Source organism: Telopea speciosissima, unplaced genomic scaffold (genome assembly GCF_018873765.1).
Source record: "Telopea speciosissima isolate NSW1024214 ecotype Mountain lineage unplaced genomic scaffold, Tspe_v1 Tspe_v1.0012, whole genome shotgun sequence".
In the NCBI taxonomy this organism is placed as follows: domain Eukaryota; kingdom Viridiplantae; phylum Streptophyta; class Magnoliopsida; order Proteales; family Proteaceae; genus Telopea; species Telopea speciosissima.
This window is the reverse complement of record NW_025317348.1, coordinates 782,323-809,588: the sequence shown is the minus strand read 5'-3', so window position 1 is coordinate 809,588 and position 27,266 is coordinate 782,323. Positions and strand designations below refer to the sequence as shown.

The window sequence follows — 27,266 nt, the reverse complement described above, 5'->3', positions numbered from 1 at the left end:
GAGACTCTTTGATCTCGGTTAACCGGAGATATCAGTGAATATCGTACGACCGCCGCCATTCAAGATAAGCGGCTCGGCTTACTAATTGAAAGCTAGGCTTACTAATTGAAAATTGCATTATAGCCAGCCAAGCCGTGAGCTACTCCCTACCCATAGAAAGAGGTTTTCGAATTAGTGATAGAGGCGCCTTTACCTGTGTGCATATGGATAGCACCCTTTTAGGTTAGGTAGGGAGTTGTTAACGCAATAGTAGACTCGACTTGTCGATGGAGATGTACCTTGTGGGGGGGCAGCCGAGAACAATTCAGATAGTTCAATGCCCGGGTTGCCAGCAGTCTCGGAAAGAGTTGGTTCAGCTATGCCCATCTCTACCTCTCGCCCAGATGAAGATCCTTGGATAGAAGATATCAATGCGCCATTCTCGAAAACAAACTTTATTCGTTATCCTAATAAAAGCAGCAGCTTTCAACTCTTTTCCCGGGTGGATTGATAGGGCTTATACCGCTCCGTGGGCCTCTTAGCAAACTCAAATGCCCCGCGAATGAGCCAGTGAATGAACCGACGATGAAAGGGTCAGTCGATCCAACGTTTTCAACCCACCCCTCAGTAAGGGCCTGCCATAAGCAAGCACGAAAGAAAAGAAGGCAACCAGGAGAAGCAGCGAAGAAAGAGCTCGCGCGTAACTAGCAAAACAAAGCACTCAACCATAGGGTAGCAACTAAACTAAAGGAAGATGGTCGTATATAAGGACAGGTCCTGGAATCAGTCAGTCAATAGTGGAAAGGAGAAACTGCTCAGCTTGCCCCGGTCCCTTAAGGTTTTACAGGTTTGAGCAACCAGGGAACGGAACCTTTCGCGGCCTCTTTCGAACGAGCTAACTCCTCCCTTTTAGCGCTCTCTCTACGCGTGATCCGGGAATACCACCTATCTCTATCTATGGAAGGAACTGCTTGGCACCCTGCCACTTCTGTTCTGGCCTAGCCCTCTTTGCTTTTCAGCTTGGCACGTTTAAAGAAGTTGCCTAAACTAAGTGTACAAAGTGGCATAAAGTGATTCTTTTCGGGGTTGGTTGGAGGGTGTAAAATCAATCAGTTTGCGGTGGCCAGATAGATATCTCTGGTTGAGGTGTTAGCAAGTCGAGTTAGTTAGCGCCGTTGGCAAGTCGAGTCTGTAGTCGGGTAGTCAGGTAGTAAGATTGGTTTCACGAGAATGAGTTGGTAGCCATTCCGTGATTGGTAATTGGTTCCACGCCTATATATCCATCTGGGGCGGTAGTTGGATCGGTTCCGGTTTGACCAAAAGAATCGGTGTTGACTGGTGCAATACGAAATGATGCTCCTATCATGCACCCTGCGCCTTATATGCTCGGTCCCTTGCCGTACCCCGTCCCGTCGAAGAAAGAACGTCACTTCCGTATGAATCAGGGAATCTACTGAGAGCAAGTAATCTCGGGCGTACCATCCAGGGTTCGGGAGGTTAAAGGGGGGTAAGGGAGGAAGGGCGGGTGAAGTTTCTTACCCCTCCTTCTATCCCTTGCTACTGTTCAACTGGAGCGGAATATCCTTTGCCCACTCCTCATTTTCCCTACTACCCATTATCCGCTATATAAACTAAGATATAACAACACTGATTATCCGCAATATATATATATATCTAACAACAGATTCTCCGCTATCAACAACCCACCCTTTGTTGTTGGTGAGAGAGAGCCTACTAGACTAGACTGATCGCCCTCCTCTCGGCAGTGCCCGAACAACTACCTGACCCCCTAGCCCTACGTTGCCCGCTTGGAGCGGGGGGTTCCACATTCTATGGACCCTGCTCCGAAAATGCTGTGAGAAAGGAAAGGGAAGATCTTGGAAATGGAGAAAGATGATCCGTTGGTTTAGGAAAACTATAACTCTTGGTTCTGGAATAAGCGGGTTCCGGCCCCTCCGCATCAAGATAGTCAATCGAGAGAAGTGTTCATCCGAGAAAAGCGGCTTTCGCACCTCAAGTCGGTTATCCGTATCGGTGAAATGACTCTATCCTTAACACATACGCTTCGGCCCAACGAAATAGGCTAGCGCAGATCCCTCTCTCCAGTTAAGTACCTACCCGTGAGATTAGAGCAGATTCGCTTGTCGTTGTATTGTGTCACATCGACTGCACTTTATTAATCTATCTGCTATCGGTTGAATCTCAATCCCTATTACGCTTAATAAACAACCTATTACGCTAGGATTCACTCTTTACGCTCAATAAACAACCTATTACGCTCAATAAGTAATAGGTTGTTTATACGTGAGTAATAAAAAGAAATGATGCTGATAGAGATACAAAGGTAGACACCCTAATCGATAGGGACAGAGATAGACGGTTCAGTTACTTTCTTTAAAAAGGGTAGGTTGGATTAGGGCTATCCCCTTTATCAGCCTAGGAAGAGAGAGAGAACAGGAGTCCGCCTCCAATCACCAATAAGAAAGAGTAGAGTAGGGGCCAGGCTTTACCAAGCAAGACAAAGGATAAGGCCCGTCACTCTGTTGCCCTCTTTCTTATCTACTTACCGGGGCCAGGGCTAGCTGAAACAGAACCTGCTCACAGCCCAACATCAGATACCGCCACCCAATAAAAAGGATACGCTTAGTCAGATAGACAGGCATGGATCGCAACCAGCAACTAACAACTGCTAATAAAAGATCGGATAGATGCCAAAGACAGAGATCTATAGATCGATAGGAACCGATACCTAAACCAAGATAACATTCTATCTGCCACTTACTACTGAGTTCATTAACCTGCCTTCTTCCCTAACCCCCCTTAAACTCCCCTACTCCCTCATCTATTAATTGATTAGGGATCTCATATACTACTTAAAGACTTCATCGAAAGAGATGCAATAGAAAAGGAGGGCGGGGATGCTACCACTATGACAGGAAAGGAAGAGTAAGCGCTACAACCAGTCCCCTCAATAGAAGGGGATCGAATAATAGGACCATATCGAATCAGAGGGAGGGATCGTACCACAAACGAATACTGCCACTTAGTACTAACCAGCCATAGTTATTGGTTAGCCGCATCTACATGGAAAGGCTTTCCAAGAACAAACTACCTTTTATAGATAGGCAAACGCTCATATTGACAACACGAAATCTTGACCCCACTATTATTTATGCGTTAACAACCTCCCAACAAGTTGAAGTCGAATCCCGCTTCTACTTTGGTGGGGGATGCCTTCGGGGGAAAGCCATCAACCTTAGCATCGGAACAAAGGGGACTATATTCCAGCTTTAAGCCGGGGAATCCCATCGAGGGAAAGCAACCATATTTTACAAACGTATTAACGTAGGACCCATTCTCCATCAATCAGGCACATTCCCCCTACCTTCTCTCTCCCATTGACGTATTGGAGAACCTGGGCCACCAATCTTATTGTGGTCACACGTTGCAGCAACTGGTCCACCTTCTATTCATGTACCGAGATCCATGCTACATCCATCTTTTCCATCGCCTCAACGTCTTCTATATGTAATAAGATCTCGGGTTTTTATCTCAGGCGCAATGAAGCTTGGGATTCCAGTCCAGGGGATTCCACCTACTTCATCCGATCGAATAATACCATGATTAGGGGGTTCGTCTATTCGGGCCACTATTCAATGAATGAAGGCAGTAAGATTCGCTTCAGGAACAGCCATTCACCTAGTCACAGAGCTGCCCATTCTTCAAGGGATCCCCTATCCATCAGTTGTTGACTAGCCCATTACTTCTATATCACCATGGCCTAACATACAGAACCTACCAGCGCATCTGGTCAAATGTTAGAGGGGGAATTATTCGAGAGAGGCGGGACTGCTTCTTACACAGATCCATTGAAGGGGGACATTCCATACCGTTCTAGATCCCCCACTGTGAGGTTCATTAGAAGCTTTAAGCCCACTATGATACAGATCTTCGCCCACCTCCTCAAGGCTCGGAATCCGACGGATAACCACCGCCTACAGATTGCTCCTACGGCTAAACGAACCAAGGCTCTGGTAGGCGAGGGTCAGCTTGAAAGGGATACCTTTTTGGAAAGGCCAATCCAGAAAGAGTAGGCAAGGGTCCTCTAGGAGGCAGAGTTTCGTTTTCATTCGATGCTGCCAGCTAGCCCTATCCCCAGCAATAGGAATAGAAAGCCATACTCTCTCAAAAGGCCAACCCCCTCCAGGCTCGGAGTGCGAGGGTCAGCTTGGTGAGGCATCTCTCTCGAAGGATGCAATCGACAGATCCTCTTATATACGTATCAACAAACCCCACCTCCAACCACTCATTCTCCCTTCTCGGGGGATTCATGTCACACGTCAGAACCCCTCTCTCCAGGAATGCCTATTACGCGTCAAAACCCAGAAAAGCTTTTCTCTCCAATTGAGCCTCTATACAGAGGGATACTTTCTTGAACGCCCTATCCAATAGATTCGAATAGATACGCTCCTCTATAGAAAGGCAATAGATACGTTCCTCTATGGAAAGACATCCATATTCGATAGATAGGCTGATCTAGAGAAAGGCCATAGGTATAGAGAGGGATAGATAGGCTAATCTGGAGCCCAAGATACAGATATTCAAAAGCATGGATATTGAATAGGAACCCATGGAAAGGCTACTCCATAGAAAGGCTCATCTAGACAAATACAAACGCTCCTCTATACAAGGGCTCATCTAGATCAAGGGATAGTTACTTACTTACCCGTCTATGTTTAGAGGCTAACACAACCCGAGGAGGTGTATACCATCGTCACCGACTAGACGTTTATTCAAAGGCTAAGCCCATCATGGAAAGGGATAGTTTCTTGAACGCCCTATCCACAGAAATAGAAAGGGATGGATATCCTCATCTATACCAATAGAACTGGCAATGCAGGATCTGATCCTGGCTATCGAAACGGAAAGGATGCCGCGGCGGGCTTTGACTCTACTACCCTCACCCCAGCTCTCGGCCCTTAATTATTACGAAAAGGGGGGGTGGATCAATTGGTTCAAAATCAACTGCACCCGCCTTTGCTCTTCGATCCCGATTCGGAACTATAAGGGATGTTGGGCGATATGGTAGCGGAGAAGTTGCTTAGACTCCGTCAACCTCTATGATGCCTTTAATCTGTTGGATAACATGGTTCCCGTACCGCCTGATAGATAATTTGCATTCCCGTAGCTTTATCCTTTTTCTCTGGATCTTTTGTCGGCAATCAGGGCCCGGCAGCAAAGCTGGCGTAGAGGCTTCATTCAGACGTTTCTGAGGTATGTAGGGGTGGAGCTTCAGTCCATTCGTCCTTTGGCAGGCGTCGGTAATCTGTAGCGATGGAGTATCCCATTACCTTTCTTTCGGTTTTCATTCACATCTACTCTCTTCGTGGAGGGTAATAGCGGCACGGCAGGATCATTCCGGCACAGCAACATCTGGTTTGCGGCTCTATTCAAAGACTAAGCGAGGCGACCAGAGGTCGGGCTCTATACGAGCTCCTGTTGATCGGCTTTCTTCTATCTGTTCTTCCGAACAGTTCGTTTTCAAGGGTGGGCCTATTTCCAATTCTGCCTGAGAGCTTGTTTGTGCGGGCTCATGTCCGTATTTCCGTACTTTCATCTCATTCCCTTCCTCTATATGCCCTTCTCTTTCCTTTCCTTTCGCTTTCTAAGCAGGGGTTGGAAGCTACTCTCGTACATTCGCTTTCCTCTGGCAGCACGATGCCAATTCCGCCTCAGAGCCAGAATGACGTGGTGGTTCCTTACCGCTACAGCAGAGCTGAATTGCGCGGGGACGAAGGCCAGCCGGCCAGAGTCCATGGTATGTTTATCTTTTTTATAGTTGAGGGGGGACAAGGCAGCTTACGGTGAGGAGGGCAATACATAGACGGTGAGGAGGGAAATACATACACCCCATTTCGACCTCGACCTGTGTCATATCATAAAAGTCCTTCTCGTGCCATATGTACTGAGTTCTCTCGGGAGACATGGTTTAAGCCCCCCAAAAGTCCCTTTCGCTTTAAGGATGACGGCCTGTAGGAGCACGGCTGAATCTTTCTCTTCATGGATGCTCCGCGTGTGGTCCTTGATGCAAAAAGCTTCCCAGGCCTTCTTCGCGCTCCTCTGTTCCACCTTCTTTTCAGACTCCCGGACGTTCTTTCCCGAATCTTTGCTTTCGTTCGACCTTAAAGTCACCAAAAGGATTCCCTTCTGAAAGCCATAGCAGGTACAGGGCTCTGGACTCCCCCTCGCCTGGGAACCGCCTTACTCTTTTTGGGATCATGATCTTTCTTACTCCGCGGAACTCATCTTAGAAGATCAGCACTCATCCTGGCACATTATTCGGACGTTTGGGTCAAATGACTTCTGGATAGACAGATCTTTTTTGAAAGCCTTTCTCGGGGGCTCTGAGAGGTAAGTGAAGCCTGCGAGCCGATCCCCCGCTGGTAGCTTGACTAGGGACTCGCGATGCTACTTTTTTGGGAAGTAGGGCCTTCAGTGGTCTTGTTGGTTCGAATCCATCTCGCGAGCATACGCAATGAAGCAAGTCTACCCCACTTCTATTGCGTATTTTAGATCAGTATCTCTTTTGTTATCTTCAAGTGAGCGTAATTGAGAAGGCGAGGATCCGTGCCTACTAGGAGACGAAGTCGGTATCAGATCCATTACGAAGTTGAAGAGAACAAGTAGGGAGAGACTGTTGCTTACAGGAAAGGGAGGCCTAATTGCTTGCTTCAATTAAGTAATTCAACTGATTTGTGGCCCGGGTTTACTAAATTTTTCAATGAAATATCTCGATTCCCGTAAGAAAACGGACTTTAGTGATTTTCGGCCCGGGGAGACTAAATTAATCCGACCTCTCACTTAAGAGCGGCAAAGAAGACACCTTTCTATATGCCATTACCAGATGCCATTACCAGACACCTTTATATATGCCATTAGTTGAAGCTCTCGTCTACAGCAACTCTATCGAAAGAGAAAGACGATCCTGCTGGTTGCTCTTGCCTGCCTCAAGTATGGAATGCTAATGGTTTCGAGACTAGCCCGGTCTGAGTCTATTCTATCGACGGAAAGCGTCTATCGCGGTGCAAATCATGTGAGTACCACCAGAATGAGTTCCCGCTCGTAGGCTGGATTCAAGCCATGATTCCAAATCCGGGGTCTCTGCCAGTGTGGAGTGTTGGGGATAGCTGGGTCTATTCTGAATGTGGTGGTTGGGGTAGATTGAGTCTATCTATAAAGATGATTTTTTAAAGAAGTTCCCCGATTCTTCGAAATGCGATTACGGGCTAAGGATGGGACCAGTCCGCCGGTCGAGAGGCCAATAGGAAGAAAATGGGTATGGCGCCCCATCTTTCAAGGAAGTCTGATCAAGTTCCAAGAAAGGGTCAAGATTCTGCTCAGTCAAGATTCTGAGTTTGCCGGGGTTGGAGCTCCAGGCTCAATGGGATAAGAGGTGACAATAAGATGACGAAAGTCTTTTCGATTCAAGTGCGATTCCTAAAATGTCCCCTCGGAGGATTGGTAATACGGATGTTGGGGGGATTCTCAGCTCTCGATTGGATCTCGTCTTTCTTCGAAGGTCGCCTCATTCTAGGCGGGGCTATTCCCCTAACGGGAGTTCCACAAGGCGCTAGGATGAGGTAATCTCACGGACCATGGTTCTCAAATTGAAATGGTTCCCAGTCAGATCCAAGATTCGATAGTTGCCGTCGTAATCACAGCTAGAGAGTGCGGAAGGCCAAGAAAAAACTAAGTGGAAGTGTATTTTCGATCCAGACTAAGCTTCTGATCAAAGCAAGTTGCTTGGACAAAGGTTGACGGATGATAGCCTCTAAGTCGGGCCTTTCCCTATTGAAGAAAGAAAAAGAACGGGACTGGGAAGAGCTTGCTAGTCCGCTTGCCTTGCGTTCAGAATAGCGTAACAGAAGATAGTTGTTATCTATCTTTCTTTCCCTAGCCGCCTACCGGGCGAAGTACTCGATCGGGGGCAGGGCGTGAAGGTGGTGGGCGGTGGGCTCTTCCGCCTTAACTTGAAAGAAGGCAATGAAATTGTCCTAAGACAAGGCGCCCGATAGGGCGCACTCAGCCTACTAAGTCAAACCCTTAGTTCAACAAGATCAAGAAAGCTCTAAACACCCTCAATCAGGCTTTTCTTTTTAACCTTTCCTAGACAGAGGGAAGAGAGCGCTCCTACACGAAAAAAAGAACTGAAACTAGAAGACGAAGTTGAGCGCGTTGAATGACATCGTATAGTAATCAGTGAACGCATGTCGTCTCCTGGAGATGTGTAAAGGCTTATTGACAATGGTAGCTGCCGCGCATCCACAAGAAGGCACTGAAGAGCTTAGAAGTGATGAATTTCCTGTAGAACGGTCCTTGTCCCATTGATCATTGCACGTTTGAGTAGCATTTCTGGATAAGTCGTCTTTATTGCCGGTGACTGGCTTGCTTATACGTCTTTAGGCGTGCGTTGGGAACTACACTTCCAGCAATAAAACAGAGGACGCGGGCACTTAACTAACACTAACATGAATACCCCTCCTCCGGCTCTCAAAGACAAGAAGGCAATGATTGGGGAGCTTCACCCAGAAGCCAGCTGGTTGAGGTTGTTCCCATGGGCATAGAAAGTTTGTTAGCTTGGTGACAGGTTGGATAGAATGACAAGAGGAACCACTGTCATAACTGGCCCAGAAGTATAAATGTCGTTACTGCTCAAGATGTATTGTTCCGAGTTGGCTGGCTTCAGAGTCGGTTCGTAACCAAGCTATAATGTGAGAGAGACGCAAGGGTGCTCGTAGATCAGCTCGAACACCCGGGAGGCTCGGCTCCCTACTTGCCAGAGAGCATCTCTCCGTCGAGACGCTAACTGCTGATCTCGGGTTCCGCTGTGCTTACGGGGTCTTTAGACAGGTTCCTTTCAGAACAAGGGCCTCGTTTGCCAGGGGTTCGCGGCATACATCGCAAAGCAGGTCCTGAGGATAAGGTCGGAGGTATTCCAGCATGCCAGGAAACTGTTCTATGTAAGACCTATGATATACAAAATTATCAGACCCTCAGGAAGCGACATTAGCTAGGCAGCGGGGTAGCCGGAGCTCCACTACTTAGCGCTTAGGCCAGGGACGGAAGGAAAGAGAGAAGATAGTATATTTCTGCCCAGACCTACCGCACCACGCCTCAAGAACGAGGCTCTCGGACGGCGGGCAGCGATCGGACGTCTATGACAGCAAAGCTACGAACGACTATCAAGGGAATTCGCGCGGTTGGGCTACCAGCCTGCTCTGACCCAGGTGTGCAACCATTTTCAGACCTTTTTGTAATATGCCCTGTCTTGCTATACCTGAGGCGACACGCCGCTATACCGGAACTTTTAGTAGCGGAGATACCGTGTGATAAATTAGAAGTAAAAAGTTATTTAGATAGATTTACAATCCTAACCTGAAATAGCCATCAGGCTAGAAAGCCGCACCCGGATAAGCAGTTTCAGCTTCTACACGTACTTTTGCCAATGCATCTGCTCTCTGGCCTCAAAACCACACCCGAAGGAAGGCCAGTTGCTCGCCCCTAACAAGCAACGGCTAGCGCGCGCATCCGTTTTTCAGCTTTTTTTGGGGTGAACTTACTGCTCCTGGCTTTACCTCATAGGGGTAGACAGGAATATTTAATGGTTCAAAGTCGAGGTAAACGACTGATTCTTAGTCAACTCGGTTAGCTTCCTCTGCTTCCGGTGGCGGGACAACCACTGATGCGGAAAAAACAAAGGCTAGGTAATGTCTCTCCAACTAGCTCTACCCTGGTCACTGGGTCAATAATCGGCCCGGTGGTTCTTCGACTGGCACCGGAATAGATTTTGGGCGAGGTGGTGGTGGGAAAGCTGCTGGTACTAGTATCGAAACCATAAGGGGCGTTTACGCTGGGACTGAAGCTTTGATACTCGTGCCTACGCAGCCTTTGTTCGCATCTCTCATCGATTCCCCTATGGAGAAGAGGAAAAAAAAAGAGCATTCATTGGTTGGACCTTTATGCTACCAGCCTCTGCTATTGACACTCTTTCTATACTATACGAGCTGTAGGATCATGAGCATCACCCACAAAGGCATACATAGTTGGCAGTTTCTCACCCGGGTCGAGATCTGAGGCCGGTGCGGCAACCCATTGATCCACCGGAATAAAAGCGAGCAGCATTGGGGCTAGCAGCATTTAAACCAAAAAAGCGATTCACTTGGTTCCAACAGCAGATCCAAATCGGGGAGCAGAGCCAATCACAGATGTTGATCTCGTCCCACCAATTGAAAATGGCGTTGAAACTACCCTTGATGACCCAGAACGACCGGGTTGTAGTTGAACCATCTCCGGTGAGAGATTTGGTCCACCGAGTCGAAAAAGAAGCACCTTGCCCATATTGATACCCCATTTAAGGTATTCCAGTTGCATATCGGTATCTATACGCCTCTACTTCGGTTTGATAGCTTGAAAAGGTTATTTAATTGCTTTTCCGGGGGGAAGGAGAAAGCAGTACCAATTGTGGGAACATCAGCTTATGCCGGAACAGCGGTGAAGAAAGCAGCATCTCCGCCACCATATCCATATTTAATCCCCCCGGCCCTCCTGTTTACCTCTTAGCAGGGGTGAAAACTGCACCATCACTAGCGACAGAGTCATTACCAACAGCTTCCAATCAACTAGTTACGGATCGGTAAGGGTCTGTTAAGAGCTTGTCTTAGCAGAGCCTCGCCTCAGGGTCATCAACTGAAACTACTGATGCTTACTCATATGCTGGCCGGTCCGGTTAAATCCAATTTGATCTGCCTTAGTCTATACCTAAAATATCTGTTGTGCTCTTCCAATTGGTTCAAGGTAAGCAGCTGAAGCAACTGCTGGGGGTACCTATCCAACTGTCTCTGCCGCTGGTGGAACTGGATATCGATCCAACGAGTTCGGACGCGAGCGAAGGGAAGCGTCGTACTATGGTTCAATGGGTGAGGATGCTAGGTTACCAGGTTCTCAAATCGGGTATTGAACCCTCTCTCCCCCAAGCTGTCTTCTCCCCCTAGCTGTATAGTTTATCTATCTCTCTCTCTCGCTACGCCCCTATACAAAAAAAAAGAAAGGATCACAATTGTGCTTAAATCCCTACTTCCACCGAATCTCGTGCAGCAGGAACCATCCGACTTGTTTTTCATAGTGCACATTTAAAAGAGTGCCAATTGTTGCAGAGAAGGAGCTGCATGTGTTCTTGTTCAAGAATCGGGATAGATCCCTTTGACCCCAGCCTCCTCTGATGTTGAAAGTCTCTCAAGCCTGACTTTCTTAAGTCTTCCATTCGAACCACTAGTTGGTAGTCTGAACCGTCCCTCTTCCCCAAAAAAGAGCACCTATCATGCTTTGACCCCACATCACATCATTGTCGGCACATCGCTTCCTTCACTCAATCGCCCCGGAAGCCTCTCCATATCGTTTTGACCTTTTTCGGTGGCGGTTAGCTTTTTTTTATTCCCCCATTATAAGTCGTTACTACTAGCAATGACTTCCTCTTTCATTACTTCATCCTTTCCATATCCCTCTCCCTTGTTCTCAGTGACTCATCAAATGGCACTCAGTTCATATCTTTAAGTTCGATCATTGACAAGGTTCAAAGAAAGGGTGGGACTATCAATAAGAAGAAAAACAAAAATTGCGGTTTCATTATGGTATTACAGAACGACAATTACTTAAATATGTTCGTATTGCCGGAAAAGCCAAAGGGTCAACGGGTCGGGTTTTACTACAACTACTTGAAATGCGTTTGGATAACATCCCCTTTTTCGATTGGGTATGGCTTCGACTATCTCTGGAGCCCGCCAATTAGTTAACCATAGACATATTTTAGTTAATGGCCGTATAGTAGATATACCAAGTTATCGCTGCAAACCCCGCGATATTATTACGGCGAAGAATGAACAAAAATCCAAAGCTCTGATTCAAAATTATGTTGATTCATCCCCCCATGAGGAATTGCCAAAACATTTTACTCTTCACCCATTCCAATATAAAGGATTTGTCAAAAAAATAATAGATAGTAAATCGGTCGGTTTGAAAATAAATGAATTGCTAGTCGTAGAATATTATTCCCGTCAGACTTAAAACTAACTAAAATAAATAAAATAACAAAAAAATTAAGGGTTCGAGAAATTTGGCCCTCCTTTTCCTTTCACCGAAATAAATTGACCTAAGGTAAGTAGTTTACCCAGGATTTTTATCCGATTCATGTGTCATGAATCGACAGGGGAATTTTCATTCCTTGTCCACTCTTTCCCGTATTTTCCGTACCACGGCAATTAGGAATAGAGAATCCATATCAAAGAAGTCTAACCGTTGAAATAATGGTATCCATTGTTATTTGATTTGATACATTTCAGTCAGTAACATTGGTGAATTAGGTGAAGGCGCGGAAAGAGAGGGATTCGAACCCTCGGTAAACAAAAGCCTACATAGCAGTTCCAATGCTACGCCTTGAACCACTCGGCCATCTCCCCTACAGAATTATTATGACCCGGAAACTGAGTGAATAGCGAGTCATTCATATTAGATTATTGGATAGGTACAACCAATCAATTCGACCTATAAAAAAAGAAAGTTTTTCATCAAAGAAAGAGCTTTCCTTCGAGGCTCCGGGATAAAGATCAAAATTTTGTTCTTGTGAAAAACTGTAAAAGATATGATTGAGAAAGGTATACCTTTCTTTATATATATAAATATATTTTTATATTTATAAATTTTTTTTTAATGAGTCTGTTTTTATGCTATTTCGTACTGTACAATTCCTTTGTTTGTGGGAAAACGATCCCACAAGAGACAATGAAAATAATTATAGAATGGATTGCTACCTATGCCTAGATCGCGGATAAATGGAAAAATTTTTTATCTTCTGCCTCCTTACTCCATAGGCGAATCAAGGAATTTGAAAAGGCCTTTGTCTTGCCATTCAAAAAAATATTTTGAAATAAAAGATGGGAAAGCGGAGAACTACCTCTCGGACCTCTATAGGCTTCTATAGTGCCTCCTGAAAAGAGTTCCTTAAGACCCGAGCCCTTATTGGTTCACCCGGTAGCCTGCTCCTTCGCTAAGACCAGGATTTCCTCTCGACGCCCCATCAACGTGAAGTTTGAACTCACCAGCCCATTACTCAACATAGGAGGGGTAATACTTTTTGTGAGACTTCTTAGAACGAACACAGATAGGATCAATATTAAGCTACTTTAGGGATAAGGAATCCATGTATGAACCCGGGGAGTTAACATTTAATAGAAAAGTTAAGTCTCTCAGCCAATTCACCACTTTATTTTTGATATGCTCAGAACTAGAGAAAGAATCTTCAAACCTTCTTTTGTTTTTCTCGAGCCAAATTTCCCACGATACAACGATAGGAAGAAAGGCGATGGTTGCATGGATTTGAGTCTTTTTCCTCCCGGACTAAAAGAAAGAGAAGATTGAGTTGAAGCTTTCTTCTTTTCTGCTCTTAAAGTAATCAAGGATCTTAGGCATCCGGGGACCGGCTTCGCGAGACTATTATAGGTCTACTCTTGGCTAGGCACTACTGGGCGGAGCTTTCTCGATCAACTATCTTACTTGAATGAAGAGCATGAATGAATCAAGCTTCAATTCATGTTTTCTTCTCTTATGATATTTGTTTATGAATTTACAAAGAGAACATCACTTATGATAATAAGAATTCTGTCATTCGCGTTGCTCACCTTATCAGATAGAGTAAGCGAGTCAACTACCTTATCAGATAGAGTAAGCAAGCTTCGCTACCGTGTAAGATAATAAGCAAGCTTCGCTACCAGACTATAAGTACTCCCGATACACAAACTGAATCTTATACGAAGAATAAGAAAGAAATCGATGAACCTCCCTCTCACCCTTAATTCATTCATTAGCCAGCAAGCTAGGAGTTCAAGTCACAGTAGTAGTTCGTAGGCAGGGAAGTCAATGGAAGTTGGATTGCCTAGTTGCTTTTGAGTTCTATTTTCACTAGTTTCCAAGGCTTGATTGCCCCTGGGCTTGGGCTTGCTTTGATGATGGGTAGGCTTGTTGTGCTTTGGCCCTTCTGTGGGCTTTCATCGAGGCGCTTTTGCGTAGGCCCAAGTCTTCATTTTTAGGACTTTCTTTGATGGTTCATGTAGGCTTGGGTCTTTCATTCGGGCCCTATTGGGGCACCCTGTGGGCCAATGCGTATAAGCTTGGGCTTTCTTAACGTGGCTCATTTGACGACTCAGTACATGGATGTCACGAGTCTATTGGCATAGAATATGGAATCTTTTCTACGTAAGCTGGTTGTGCAAAGTTTGTTCGTGCATACAGGCAGTGTGATTTGGGGATCTTTTGTTTGCTCCGCAAGGTAGCCAGAGCCAGCCAGTTTTTCATTAAAAAGGCATGATCGTCTTCAACTGCCGAAAAGTAGTGCGGAGAACTAGTAAGAATTGTGCCTGCCATCCAATTCGTGACGCATGGCGATATTACTCTACCACTCTATAAATGGAGGCTCGATAAGTGTCTTCACTTCATCAAATTCAAATCAAAGAAATTTAGTACTAGCACGTATGGCTATGGATGCTGCAAACAGGCTTTATGCAATTGCTGCCGAAATGGGGCAACTGCAAAATGAAATTCAAGAGCACCGTAGAGTGCTAAACTGCCTTTTGATAAGTGTTAGAACAATGGATCCTGCAAGGAAAGAAGCGCGCATTCGCGCTACCAGAGAGCGCATAGAGGGTTTGGAGGAGAGGCAGCAAGCGCTGCGGGCGGAGCAGCAAGAGCTCGTTGTGCAGGCGATCACCCGCGGTGACCAGGGAGACTAGAAGAAAGAAAAAAGTAGTAACTTTATCTTCTTTCTACTTGTTAAGGCCTATCCTTTGACTTATTTCTGTTTCGCAAATAATTAATGTAGTTAGCATAATGCCTTTAAAGCTCTAGTAAAGGCATATGTGGTTGTTTATGTAATGTAGTGATTTATGTAGTAGTAATGAATAAATCTTTTGGATAAATGTTTTTTCTCTACAGGCCTCTTGAATCCTTTCAATCCCTATTTCTTTTTGGAATGCTAAAAATTCTACTTGAGCATCTAAATCTGGGTCACTACCAGCAAAAACATCTCTGAACAAGATTCTAGCACCATGCCAAATGTGTCCGAATAAGAAAAGCAAATGAAGTATGTCCAAAAGTAAACCAACCCCTTAGACTGCTACGAAAAACACCATCGGATTTCAAAGTAGCACGATCTAATTCGCAAATTGAACCCAATTGAGCACGTATAGCATCTTTTTTCACAGTAGCAGGATCGCTATAACTCACTCCATTGAGTTCGCCGCCGTAGAACTCAACAGTTACACCTACTTGTTCAACACTATACTTCGATTCCGCCCTTCTAAAAGGAACATCGGCTCTAACAATTCCGTCGCCGTCTACCAAAACGACTGGAAATGTTTCAAAAAAAGTAAGCATACGACGTACAAAAAGTTCACGCCCTTCTTTATCTCTAAAGATAGGGTGTCCTAACCATCCAACCGCTATTCCATCCCCGTTATCCACTCCACCCGCCCACGCCGATTAGGTTAAGAGACATTGTTCGTTTAAGGAAATCAGTCTATCGCTTAGCGCTTAGAATCAATTTAATGAGCTTGTTCTGCTAGACCGAGAATAGAAATTCAGTAGGTAAGGGTAATATGAGCGCCTTTGACTAATCTTAAAAGAAGGGCTCCGTTGGGGTGTCTTTCTCTTTGGAAGTTAGGAAGAACCGGGATCCCAAACAAGACTCCACTAAATACGATATTCCACCCGATACCGGGGACTTCTCATTCTGTATCGGCAGAAGCCTTCATCTGACCACTTTCCCATTGGAAAAATAAATTTTCTCGCAAGATAGCAAGGCAAATAAGGCAACTATAAGCAGATCCTTTTGAAGAAGCTTTCTATGTACAAGTTCAGGGCAATATCGAGAAAAAGGCAATCTCGATAGTCTAAATCGGCAGCAACGGCTTGGTTAAACACAACTTACGGGCTGGATAGCTTTAGAGCAGTCTCTTTCTTTTTACTGCTTTCCGCTTGCTGGCTTGGTTTAGGGAATTTGACAGGCACTTCGCTACTGTCCTTGCCTAAAGAATGAAAGAAAGACGAAGCCTTTCTAATTATGGAACTCGGGACTAGCCGCTTCACCTGGCTTTCCATCCGAAAGATGGGCGGGTGTCCTCGTTCGCTGCCTGGCTGGCTTGCTTGGAAATGGGTCCTCGGAATTCAATCAATATGGTGAGTTCGATTATGGTTTGTTCAACTAGTGGATTTGGCCCGTGTTCAGTGAGTCTATTGGAGGAGATGTTTTTGTTACAGATACTGGCTTCATAAGAAAGAAATAAGAAAGAAACTATTACTGGAGCCCGATCCCCTGCTTGTTAGTCATAAGGCCGGAAATCCTCTGCTTAGTCATAGGGCGAGGTAAGCCACTCGACTGACTGACAAGGAGAGGAAATGAATGAAATGAATTCCCGAGGGATCAAGGGCTGGGGTTGGACCAGACACCTGGCTACCTTGTTATACGTGTTGGACCCGGCTCGAGGCGTAACTAGGCTACGTCCTTCCCTATAAAAGAAGGGTATGGTTCCGGTGTAGATTGGTTTCATGCCAGTTTAACAAAGAAAGATAAATAACTAACTAACACATCATGATGATCCTTCAGTCTAATTTCTTATCATTTATCAGATCGGCAGCTACTACTATAGGTATTAAGAATGATTATAAGAATCAATCACAACTTCTAATATATAGGAATTATTGTAATTATGAAAATCCTGATTCTGAATATAAGGATGAGAATCTATATTATGATAATAATGTATTCCTATATAATATGATATACAACATTAATAATCTAATAGATAAAGAAGATTGTGAATTGCTTTATTCAGGATGCAGAGAAGCCAGTATTACATTTAGAGAGCCATACTTACGATGTATTGAATATGATAAAATTACATTGGCAGTAATGCAACTCTTATTGAAGTGCGCTTACCATACAGGTGCTTCTTATGGTAAGTTTTTTATAGGTTATTATATGTGTATTCCTATAGAAGATGATACCTCCGGTAAAGTAACCTATAAAAATCATCGTACCTTTATGATATGTACTGCAATACCATTGATAGATAAAAAGGATAATATGAAACCTAACATGGATGTCTATGCTCAGATTTTAAAATATACCACGCAAAAAGCTGAGGAATACACCAAAGAAGTGCTTACTGGTATATTCATTAGAATCTATCTCAAAGGTGATCAAGAATCTAGTCCTATTATGTTGTCTCTGAGCTCTAATCAAATCGCTAGCCAAATCCTGCAATTAATGGAAAGCGGTATAGGTAGTGATGAACCAAGAGAGGTTCAAGCAATTGGGAAAGGTAAAAATAATTATTACAAATATATAACAGCACTCAAACCACCGAAGAGTAAGGTTAAAAGGAGGCCTTTCATTGTAGCCGATATAGAAACAGTTCTTGTGAAGGGCTATCAAGTCCCTTACGCTGTTGGTTTCTTACCGGTCTGGCCTGATGAATATTCTGTGGATTCCATACCTGATCAGGATCATATATTAGAAAGATATTTCAGTGAAGATTACATAAAAGAGGAATTAAGTTCAGATAATCTATGTTTAGAAGATTCATTTAAGGATAGAAGTAATAAAATATTACATCTATTTATAGAGCGTATAGCAGCATTTGTGGAAAAACATAAAGAAATCCGAACAATCTATTTCCATAATTTGTCACGATTCGATGGTATTATTTTAATGAAATATTTTACTACTCAAGGGTTAAAGTATCATATCAAACCTCTATTGAGGAACCATCAATTATATAAATTATCAGTGTATCTTGGAAATCCCCTCCTCTCCTATGGGTTTTGGGAAAGACCCTACTCCCCTGGCTAATGAATGGTGAAAAAAATGACTTCCCATAGGGAATAAAGTCCAGCTTCTCCGATTCTCTAGGAAGAAGAAAAGTCTGTCCCTCTTCTCTTCACTTGCAGCGAGTGCAATCCCTACTGCGCGCCTTTCCTTTGCTGCCAGCCCAACCCTTGCATTTAGTCTCGCTATGGCTAGCTTCTTGGATTCGGAGGAAGATTCCCCAATAGGGTCTTTTGGAATGACATTCTGGGCAGAAAGATAGACTGAGCTACAACTTCCTATGGGCTTGCTGCTTTTCATCCTATTTGGCTAGTGAAATAGTTGAACGAAGACCCTCATTATTCATTGGGTTCTGGTTGATTCACCAAGACAAGTCAAGAAAAGTAATAAGAAAGAAAAGCGGAATGATGACTCAAAATGAAGGACAACGAAAAGGTACCACAAATCAAGTGCAAAAAGATGATGAAGGAAATGAGAATCGGAGAGTACATATAGGGAATCATCTCCGGACCATTTTCCTTACTCCTTTAGGATGGCCACTATCTTAGACAGTTCCCCCTAGCTTCCAAGTCAAGGTCCACAACTGACAGCTTTCGTTGGCCTGCAGGGAGTCGTTTCAACACTTCAATCCGCTTAGATCCCGGGCGAGCCCTAACAGAGAGGCTTTCTCATTCAGCTACATTAGCTAGAAAGTATAGTTGGCATTAGCATTTTCTTTCGGAGGGAAGTTTAAGGTATTGGGACACAGAGGGAATAGAACCTTCTCGTCGACTCATAGCTCCCAGACTCCCTCCCATTCATTCCCTTCCTTCTTTGGCCTTTCACCAGGATCAAATGTATCCTCGCTTGCTTATTCATATGATGTTGGATTTGCAATTGAAACTAAAGCCTCACCAGCAGCTTCATCTTCAGTGAAGCAGCACCCTCTGCCCTTAAAAACCGACGTTTTGGACCGCTTTGCTAAAGCCGTGAAAAGGAGTGGACGGTTGTCTTTTGGCCTAGTTGGACTGGTTCGCCTAATCGAAGAGACCCTACCCCCATATCAAAAGAGCCCCTACCTTACTTGTTCACCGTACTAGACCTCCATATCATATGTGTAAAGAGCCCACCTCGGATACGAAAGAAGGACACAGGAGTGGTCTATTACATACACATTAACAACTCAAACCATAACCATATACTGTTCATTCATAGCGGGGTAGTTCACTAATGGGCTGTTTCGATTGAAGCGGAACAGAGAGAGGTTCGCTAGTGGATACTGAAACGTGTGGGCTTGGTTCATTTTCTATTCCGCCTAGTACCAGTACAGACCCATCTTATGAAATAGAAAGATTGACCGCCAGATCATAACAGTAATCATCCATGTACGAAATCCTATCCCTCGATGGCGCTTGGCTAGATCCACACTCTTTGATTGCTTCCCTCATTCATAATGAAACCGGGTATACGTAGATTCCTTGATTCACCACTCTATTCGAGCATTATGCGGAGTTAGGAGTTGTGACAACATTGTCTATTATGATTCGGGGCGCCAACCACTAAAGATGGCTCGCATTGGTTTTACGTCCTATCCCGCGTGAGGGCAAGGTAAGCCTGTTTTCACCGAGCACACTAAGTGAAACACGGAAAGATCGAAGGTTCAGTGATCACTTATGATATTCCTAATTGAGTGAAGGTAGCTTGCTTCTTGTTAGGAACAAAGTCACTCGACTATACAGGAGAGGAACGAACGGAGGAGAAGCCTTTAAGTGAGTTAGGGGGGTTTGGCGCGCTTCTCGCCCATTAGAGCAGTGAGGTAACGCCGAAGGGTTAAACTGTTAAAGAGTTGGAGTTCCTGTTTCAAGAAGTCGAGGGAGTTTCTCCTGTCGGTTCGGTGAATCGGGGAGTGGAGTTCTTGTTTCAGGCGGAACAGGAAGTCGGCAGTGCTTTTCTTTTCCTCCGCTTGTCGGTCTGTCAGTTCAGATGAGGAAGAGGTTTTGAGTTCGAGTTGGAGTAGAAGCCAAACGACGGGGCCGAGAATCTGTGATCGATCCGAAGAACCACTGCCAGATACGATTCTGCTTCCCCTTCGTACTACCAAAAAATGCGATTCTTGCCCGGCTTTCTTTCGGCTTAAGAAGGCTGCGGTGAGAATGAGGATCACTTCGGAACTCTAGGAGAATGGGCGTTTTAGGGCGGGATCTAAAAGCTCTCCAACGTGTTGCGGATCCTTCAGCCGTGAGAGGGTCTTTTGGCTTCCTCAGGGCCGTGTGAAGCTTAGCTTGCTTTAGCAGCCACGTGTGATGATTCAAGTTCGTGGTAGGCGTAGGAGCTGGGCGAAGCGGTAGCGAAGCTCAGGTGGTGATGCAAGTGCGCGGTGAGCGTAGTAGCCCCCTCGGGCATGCTCCTTGTACAACCAAGCGAAGAGCTAGTAAGGGCCGGAATGGAATATCGTATGTAGTGTAGAATCGGATCTGAGGCTCTTTACTAGGATTGGAACAAGCAAGGAACGAGTGACCACAAGCTCCGCTTAAGCGCTCGACATGCAGTTAGCTCAAAACAGGTTCACTTATGTTAAGTTTGGCTAGTTGCTAGAAGAATGGCACTAGAAATTGTCTTCGGTCCAAGCTGGTAGATGGTTCTTACTCCGGTCAGTTGGAAACCATCGGATAGCCTTAAGAAATGAAATTTCCATGTTGATTGAGCGGAGTTGCTCGGAACAAGGTTTGGGGGGAGAGGAACGAAGTCGCTCGACTATAAAGGAGAGGGGAGAGCACTTTCGGAAAAGAAGGGTTATATTCTATTCTATATATCATATGGTTTCTTCTTTCTTTCCTTCAGTGAGTTCATTCCTTTTTTTCTCTCATCTTTCGGCGAGATTTCTTTGCTAGCCGAGGAATTCGAATAGTAGCGGCATTCTTTTCTTGACTATTTGCATCTTTCTCTGAGTTGGCTGTAGCATTGAAAACTCTTTCACTCTCTTCTTTACGAGGTTGGTGAAAAAGCTGAGGATTTGGTTCTCATTCCGCTGAAAGGAAGAACAGAATGAGAGTGCCAAGTATATTTTGATTAAGGAGAAGAGTCTTGTGATGAATGCGGAAAGGTTCTTTTTATCCCCAGAGTGCAGTAGGACGGTTGGTGCAATGACTCTTTCTGTCCCTGCTGTCAGTCATTCCGGGCAATAAAGTAGGAAGAAAAACCTTTACCGGTCAAACTCTTTCAAGCAAGCCTGTCCCAAGCCGGTCTGTTCACAAATCGGATGTTAGCTCTTTTGCACGAATCTGCTCTTATTGAATCCCCTGCTATTGTATTGAATCAGATGCAAGTCTTTTGAAATGAAATCTTGTTTTTCTATAGATGCTGCGGCGTAAACGGTGATCATTGCAGTTGTTTAAAGAGGTTCAGGGCAAATAAGGGCTTTCCAAAAAAGGGCTCGTCGAAATAGCGCATCCAATCGAACTAGCATTGTCGGCGAAGAGGCTTCATTAGCAGTCCTTGTCGGGGAAGCTCTTACTGTTCTCGAATAAATGGACAAAATCCCCGGTTTCCTTTACTTTTTGCCGTGCCTTACGTCCACTCTCTCTATATCCGACCTTTTCTCTAGTCCGGGCATCCAGTATAAGTATGTCAAGGCTATGGAATAGGTTTTGCAAAGACAGAAGCAAAAGTCCCTCCTTGCCTAGGAGCTCTTGTCTTAAAAGACGAAGAATACGAGTTAGCGGGGCTGTTTCTTGTTGAATGGACATCTGAGATGAGAAGGAATTAACACATTCAACTTCATGAAAAGAAAGTGACATAGTTACTGGACAAGGAACTAATTGCCCATAAACCCGTCTCGGAATATAAGGAGCTGCTCCCTCTTTGTGTTACAGTTAATCCACGAAGGGGACATGCCAACAAGAGGACAAAAGATCGAATAGGCTCTTATCTTAGGCTACGCACCTTGTGCGTAGCATTTAGGCCAAAAATCCCGAGGACAAAGAGGATTAGCAATCATTCGACAGTTGGGATTGGGATGCCGCTTTCACTAGTAGAAGATATCCACGCAAGGAAGGGAAATGTATGCAAACACGGGGTTTTCTAAAATAATTGGAACTAGGCCAATGCCAATCTCATCTATTGCAGCAAAGAAAGAGGAAAGGGGCGAAGCGGTTACCTAATAACATCTTCGTTGTTGTAACTATCGACGAATACTGGTAATTCTCTTTATCGATGCGAATCATAGTAAGGAAGTTTACATACTTTTGATCAAACCCGGGAGAGGAATTAGATCCGGCTATAGCCTAAGAGATGAATAAGTCTAAAAAAGGAAATACCCGATTAATTACAAAGTGTTGGTTCCTGTTATTGCCAGCAAGCATTCCTTTAGCAAGTAATCCCTTGAGAGGACCTTTTGGCTGATCTGAAGACGTGACAGACTTTGGAATGTCTGTTGATGGCGGTGTGCATGAATGTGTTTAGCCCTTTTTGGAGGTAGTAAGTTAGCGAGAGGGGTGAAGCAGGCTAGCGATTCTACTATTACGCTGCAGTAGTAAGCTGATAGTCGCTATCTTCTCTTAGGTAGCAGCACATGGGAGTAGAAAAAATCTGCCTCCCGAGAGGCATAAGAAGGGGCGAAGCGCTAGTTAGTGGGAATAGTCCTTTCCTGGGTATACCTTGTCAGCCAGCATCCACCTCACGAACAAGCAGTCCCACGGCCTTCTTTGAAAAGGATGATTCCTTATTCAGAAATCCGGATCGGATGTTGACAATCAAATCTTTCTCATACCTGCTATCCGGCAAGACGACTTTGAATTGAATTCTGAAAGCCACGGAAGGAGGCAGTCAGCCTTATTATACATTAAGAGAGAATAGAGGCCCCGAGACATCTATATGCCCAAGTCTTTGTCACTCGAACCAACACTTCTGGGAAAGGAAATGCACAACAATCCCAGCGTCCATCGTGAAGGTAACCCGGTTCGCCTTTCTGACTTACAATGGCTACATCCGGGGCGCATTTTGAGGTTTTAAGTGTGCTGCCTTAAGAGGGGCTTTTGATAAAGTCAACTACGCTCCCATACCATCGACTCTTTTCACCCAAAGTGAAAATCTCCTGGTAGATCCGGATAAGAAGATTGAGGTTTTCAAGCCCTCCCAGGATAGCCCCCTCCGTCAATTCTGCGACCGTCCAAGAGTAATGTCCTCCTTCTCTAAAAGGGGCTTCACCAGATTGGCGATTGCCTTTTTTAGATAGAAAATGGCACCAATCTCTAGAAAATCGGGACCCCATTTTTGCAAGTCCGAATCCTCCTTAATGACCTCACTTAAAGGAGGAAAGATATTCAAAATAGGGGCCGTCCTTTTCCGAAAAAAAGACTGGAACGTGAAAAAAAGCTTTTTCACTAAATGGTCGAGCACCTGGCTCAAGATGAAATAAAAAAGAAGCTCTACGAGGAGATCCGCCTTGTTGGGCTGGCTGTTAGGTCCTCGTTAAGATGCGTGTTGTTTTCTTTCTTTACTACATACGTATGAAAAACCCCGAAATTCTTGTTCTCGTGGAAAAAAACGTCCATTGACCGATGTATAACTGTTTCCAGCTCTCAACCGTAAGTTTCGCACTCCACGAGTGGATTAGTTGAGTGACTAGACTTAGAACTCTTTAAGATATCAATCACTAAACTAAACAAATAAAATAAGAGAAGAAAAGTTCACAGAAGGTTGGAAAGTAGTACGCCCGGTTCACCAGGTTCTCAAATCGGGTATTGAACCGTCTCTCCCTCCTGCTGCAACCTTTGCCTCTATCTCTACTTCTCGATCTCGAACTCAAACTGATGCCTAGCTGCCTGAATCTCTGCTTCCTTCTACTACCAGCGGGCTAGCCTTAGTTATGATTTGTATATCGATCCCTTGGTTGGAGGACGGATCTCGCTACATACTAAAAGGATTTTGATCGCCGCATTGGAACTACCTACCATGAACCTTCTACCCCGAAATCCCACCACTTAGAGTCCATAGGAGGTTGCGGGATGGGAACTCTCGGGGCAACACCCTACCAAACTACCAAGGGGAAGGGGAAATCGCAGTAGGTTTCTATTGAACCCGATTTCGGTATTTTCGGCTCACCGAATAACACCACTCGAGCTTTTATACAGAAGGGTGGTCTACGATCAGCTCTGGACCCGTCGCACCACGCCACCCCTCATAGCCCGTAAGCAACAACATAAGCAAGTCCACCACAATCTGATGGTTCTTGCACGACACAGGGGCTGGCCCAGGGATCACGACTTCAATTTCAGGCCACTAGGAACAACTCTTTACCCCACCTAAGCGACCAAGGCTTCAATGAAAGTGGAGGGGATGGACTTCGAACAATCGATTCGTGGTCAGGTGCTTCGGGCCCAAAGCTGAAGAAGGGTTCATCTGGCCATCTTTCTAGACGAAGCGAAGTATCTCCTTGCATAACGCATGCTTTCGTTCGCATTTCATCGTCTTAATAGCCCCTTTCAAAAACCGCTGATGTCTGGCTTTCAAAGCCGTTTGGCCGTCCCGCAAATCAATCAAAATAATCTAAATCATTTTTCCATATGCATAAGCATGAAAATACTAAAATACGCCTTCTGGGCTCCTTCCGTAGTATACTAAGTCGCCTGGTTCCAAAGGCGGAGAAAGCCGAGATGCTCCACTTCTTTAGCGGGAAGGTCCTTCATCCGTGACAAACGAAGCGGAGGATCTGACAAATCTTTCCTGTTGCATGGAAAGAAGTCTCAAGAATCAAGAGGCTCGAGAGACCTCTGATTCGGCTTCATCCGTAAATGATGCTGGAGCAGCGTAGAAAACGGAAGTGCGCGGATGCGCACTCCTGCGAAGAAAACTACAGGGGTGGTCGTAGACCAGCTCGACCGCAGGCTGGTTGTAAATCAGGGGTGGTCTTAGACCAGCTCGACCGCAGGCTGGTTGTAAATCAGGCTGATTGTAAATCAGGGCGCAGGAGATGAAATCCGGCCTTACTCGTTTAGGGCGACCCCCTTTACTAAACCAAATAAGGGCGCTAGCTTTAGCTAGCGCGCCCTGTAGTTTTTCAGCCGGGCGAGACCCTTCTCTTCTTTATTATGTCAATATGGTATGTTGAATCACTTGTGAAGTCGACTTCACTTGACCGTGTCTGCTTCAACTTCACCCGTCACTCGTGTCGTGTAGTGTAGCAAGACTAACAAGTGGTCGAGTGAATTTATGAACGAGCTTTTATTATAAGCAATACCTGTAGCATATTTGTGGATTCTTCCTCCACTCACCTCCACGGGCGAATGGAGTCTACTACACTCTTTCTTGGCTCGTGTAGTATACTATACTATAGTCATTCGGAAGGGCTCCGTATAGTTCTATTTTGGGGCGTAACGTTGTGGTTGTTCCCTCGACTGACCGAGAAAAAAAAGTTCCAGAGGCATCTTCCATTCATATCGATTTGGGTTTTTCCGCACCATATTTAGATCTGCCCCTTCTTCGATCCGGAATTCCCAGCAAATCCTTGACTCCTCGAATACAATGGGATTTCACACCTGGCGAATCTTTCACTCTACCTCCTCTTATTAACACCATAGGATGTTCCTGCGAATTATGACCTTCGCCCGGAATGTGAGCAAATATATCATGTCGATTGCTCAACCGTACTTTGGCTATCTTACGTGGAGCTGAATTTGGTTTTTTCGGTGTTCTCGTTGGAACACGCGGGCGTACTCCTTGCTTCTGGGGACATTGATCCGAAGCTCGAGTACGGTCCGTGCGCCGTTTTTCTTCTCTACCATGACGAATCAATTGATTTAATGTAGGCATCGCTTTTTCCTTTGTCCTTCCCCCCTATTTTTGCCCTATCACTAGTGGTTACTCCCGATCCGAAGCACCCCTTTTCCATTCATAGAGAGATCCAATCGTCAAAATCAATAAAAAGGCCATCATGGACCAAGATCCAAACGGATCAATCTTGTTGGGAGGTACTGCCCAAGGAAAGGAAAAGGTTACTTCCGGATCAGGGATAATAAATAAAATAGAAACCAGATAAAATCGTATATCGAAACGACTTCTGGCATCACCGGAAGGATCGGAACCACATTCGTGGGCCGACAATTTTTCTGGATAGGTAGAACTATTGGAAGCAAATGGAAAAGGAACACCGAGTGGGATCAAAGAAACTAGCGGACTGATCACTAAATAGATACAAATAGGTGCAAATTCTGACATCACCACAGCCCACTTCGTTCTCTCGCTCTGCTCGCGGCGCTCCTTGCTCGCGGAGCGGCATACCGAAAAAAGAAAGGTTTTGGAAGAAAAAAAAGTCGATCTCAGAAAAAACTGAGACCACTCGCCCAAGGATCTGGAAGACCTGTATCCCCCCTCCCTTTTCTTTCCCCCCTGGCCGTGTGTGGGCCACACTTCAGAAAGGCCCTACGGGGGTCCTTCACTTACTTGTGTGAGCCCCCCGCCCGCTCACGCTCCTTACCAACAACCCGGCGCTTCGCCGGAACACACCATAGGTTGGTCCAACAACCAGTTGGCTCCTCGCCGCTGCACATTAGCAGAAAAAAGTGAGTGAATAGCCAGCCCCATGCAAGTTTCTCAATCGGTTTCCTTTATCCTGTTGCATATTTCTGCAACTCAAGAAAAGAAAGGCTTCTATTCTTGTGAATTAGAAAGAACTGAGAAAACTTGTGCATAGAACTTGCTATCTTTTTTATTTTATTTTTTCAAGGTCAGATAAGAAATGAGTTAGAGATGAGATAGAGTATTCATCTCTGTCTCTCTTAACTAACGAAAAATAGAAATTCGCTAATTTTTGATTGGAATTAAAAGGCTCGGAGAGCCTTGCGTCAGATTGGATGAGTTCTTAAATTTTTTAAATTCTTTTTATAGAGAAATGGTTTTCTCCTTGAAGAATTTCGTTTGCATCTTTTGACGCATGCTCTTTGTAGAGCCAAATCCGGTTTGCGAGACTGGGTCCGGGTCCGGAACCAGAAGTGGTAGTTGGTGTAATACCGCAGCAGACGGGCCCGCCGCCTGAGAATTAGAGCAAGAAGCACTCTCCCGCTCTCGAGCGGTAAGCGGTTGAGCGGGATGAGCCGCCTCGTTTTCCGCAAGAGATCGGGGGACAGGTTCCCCCGAGCCTCCCCCAGGGGGGGCGAGTCTCAATTCGAGGCCCGTCGTGCGGGCCTCCCTCTTCAGATTCTGAGGAATGTACAGATTCGCGCTCAGAATCTGAATCGCGAAATGGAAATGCTAGAGGCGGCTTGTCTGATTCTATCTGAATCAGATATTTTTATTTCACTATAAACTTTATTATAGAATAAAAAAGAGTGAATATGAAATGTGAAATCGGATTTCCTTTTCGTGCCATATGCGCTTAGAC

General features: G+C 45.1%; 2 protein-coding genes, 1 long non-coding RNA gene and 1 other non-coding gene across 4 annotated transcripts; 1 reads left to right on the top strand and 3 right to left on the bottom strand.

Moving 5' to 3' along the window:
• Window positions 1-1,028: 1,028 nt before the first annotated feature.
• Window positions 1,029-23,681, top strand: LOC122647101. Its single transcript, XR_006330784.1, has 3 exons — window positions 1,029-1,039; window positions 9,400-10,976; window positions 23,616-23,681. It is a non-coding gene; the product is annotated as an uncharacterized LOC122647101 (long non-coding RNA).
• TRNAS-GGA lies at window positions 12,405-12,491 on the bottom strand. The gene has a single exon. It is a non-coding gene; the product is annotated as a tRNA-Ser (tRNA).
• A 1,628-nt stretch (window positions 23,682-25,309) lies between the features above and the next one.
• Window positions 25,310-25,699, bottom strand: LOC122647084 (ribosomal protein S12, mitochondrial). Its single transcript, XM_043840600.1, has one exon. The coding sequence runs from the start codon at window positions 25,697-25,699 to the stop codon at window positions 25,322-25,324; it is 378 nt and encodes a 125-aa protein (XP_043696535.1). The 3' UTR covers window positions 25,310-25,321.
• A 27-nt stretch (window positions 25,700-25,726) lies between these two features.
• Window positions 25,727-27,264, bottom strand: LOC122647085 (NADH-ubiquinone oxidoreductase chain 3). The gene has a single exon (XM_043840601.1). The coding sequence runs from the start codon at window positions 26,102-26,104 to the stop codon at window positions 25,748-25,750; it is 357 nt and encodes a 118-aa protein (XP_043696536.1). The 5' UTR covers window positions 26,105-27,264; the 3' UTR covers window positions 25,727-25,747.
• Between the last annotated feature and the right edge of the window lie 2 nt (window positions 27,265-27,266).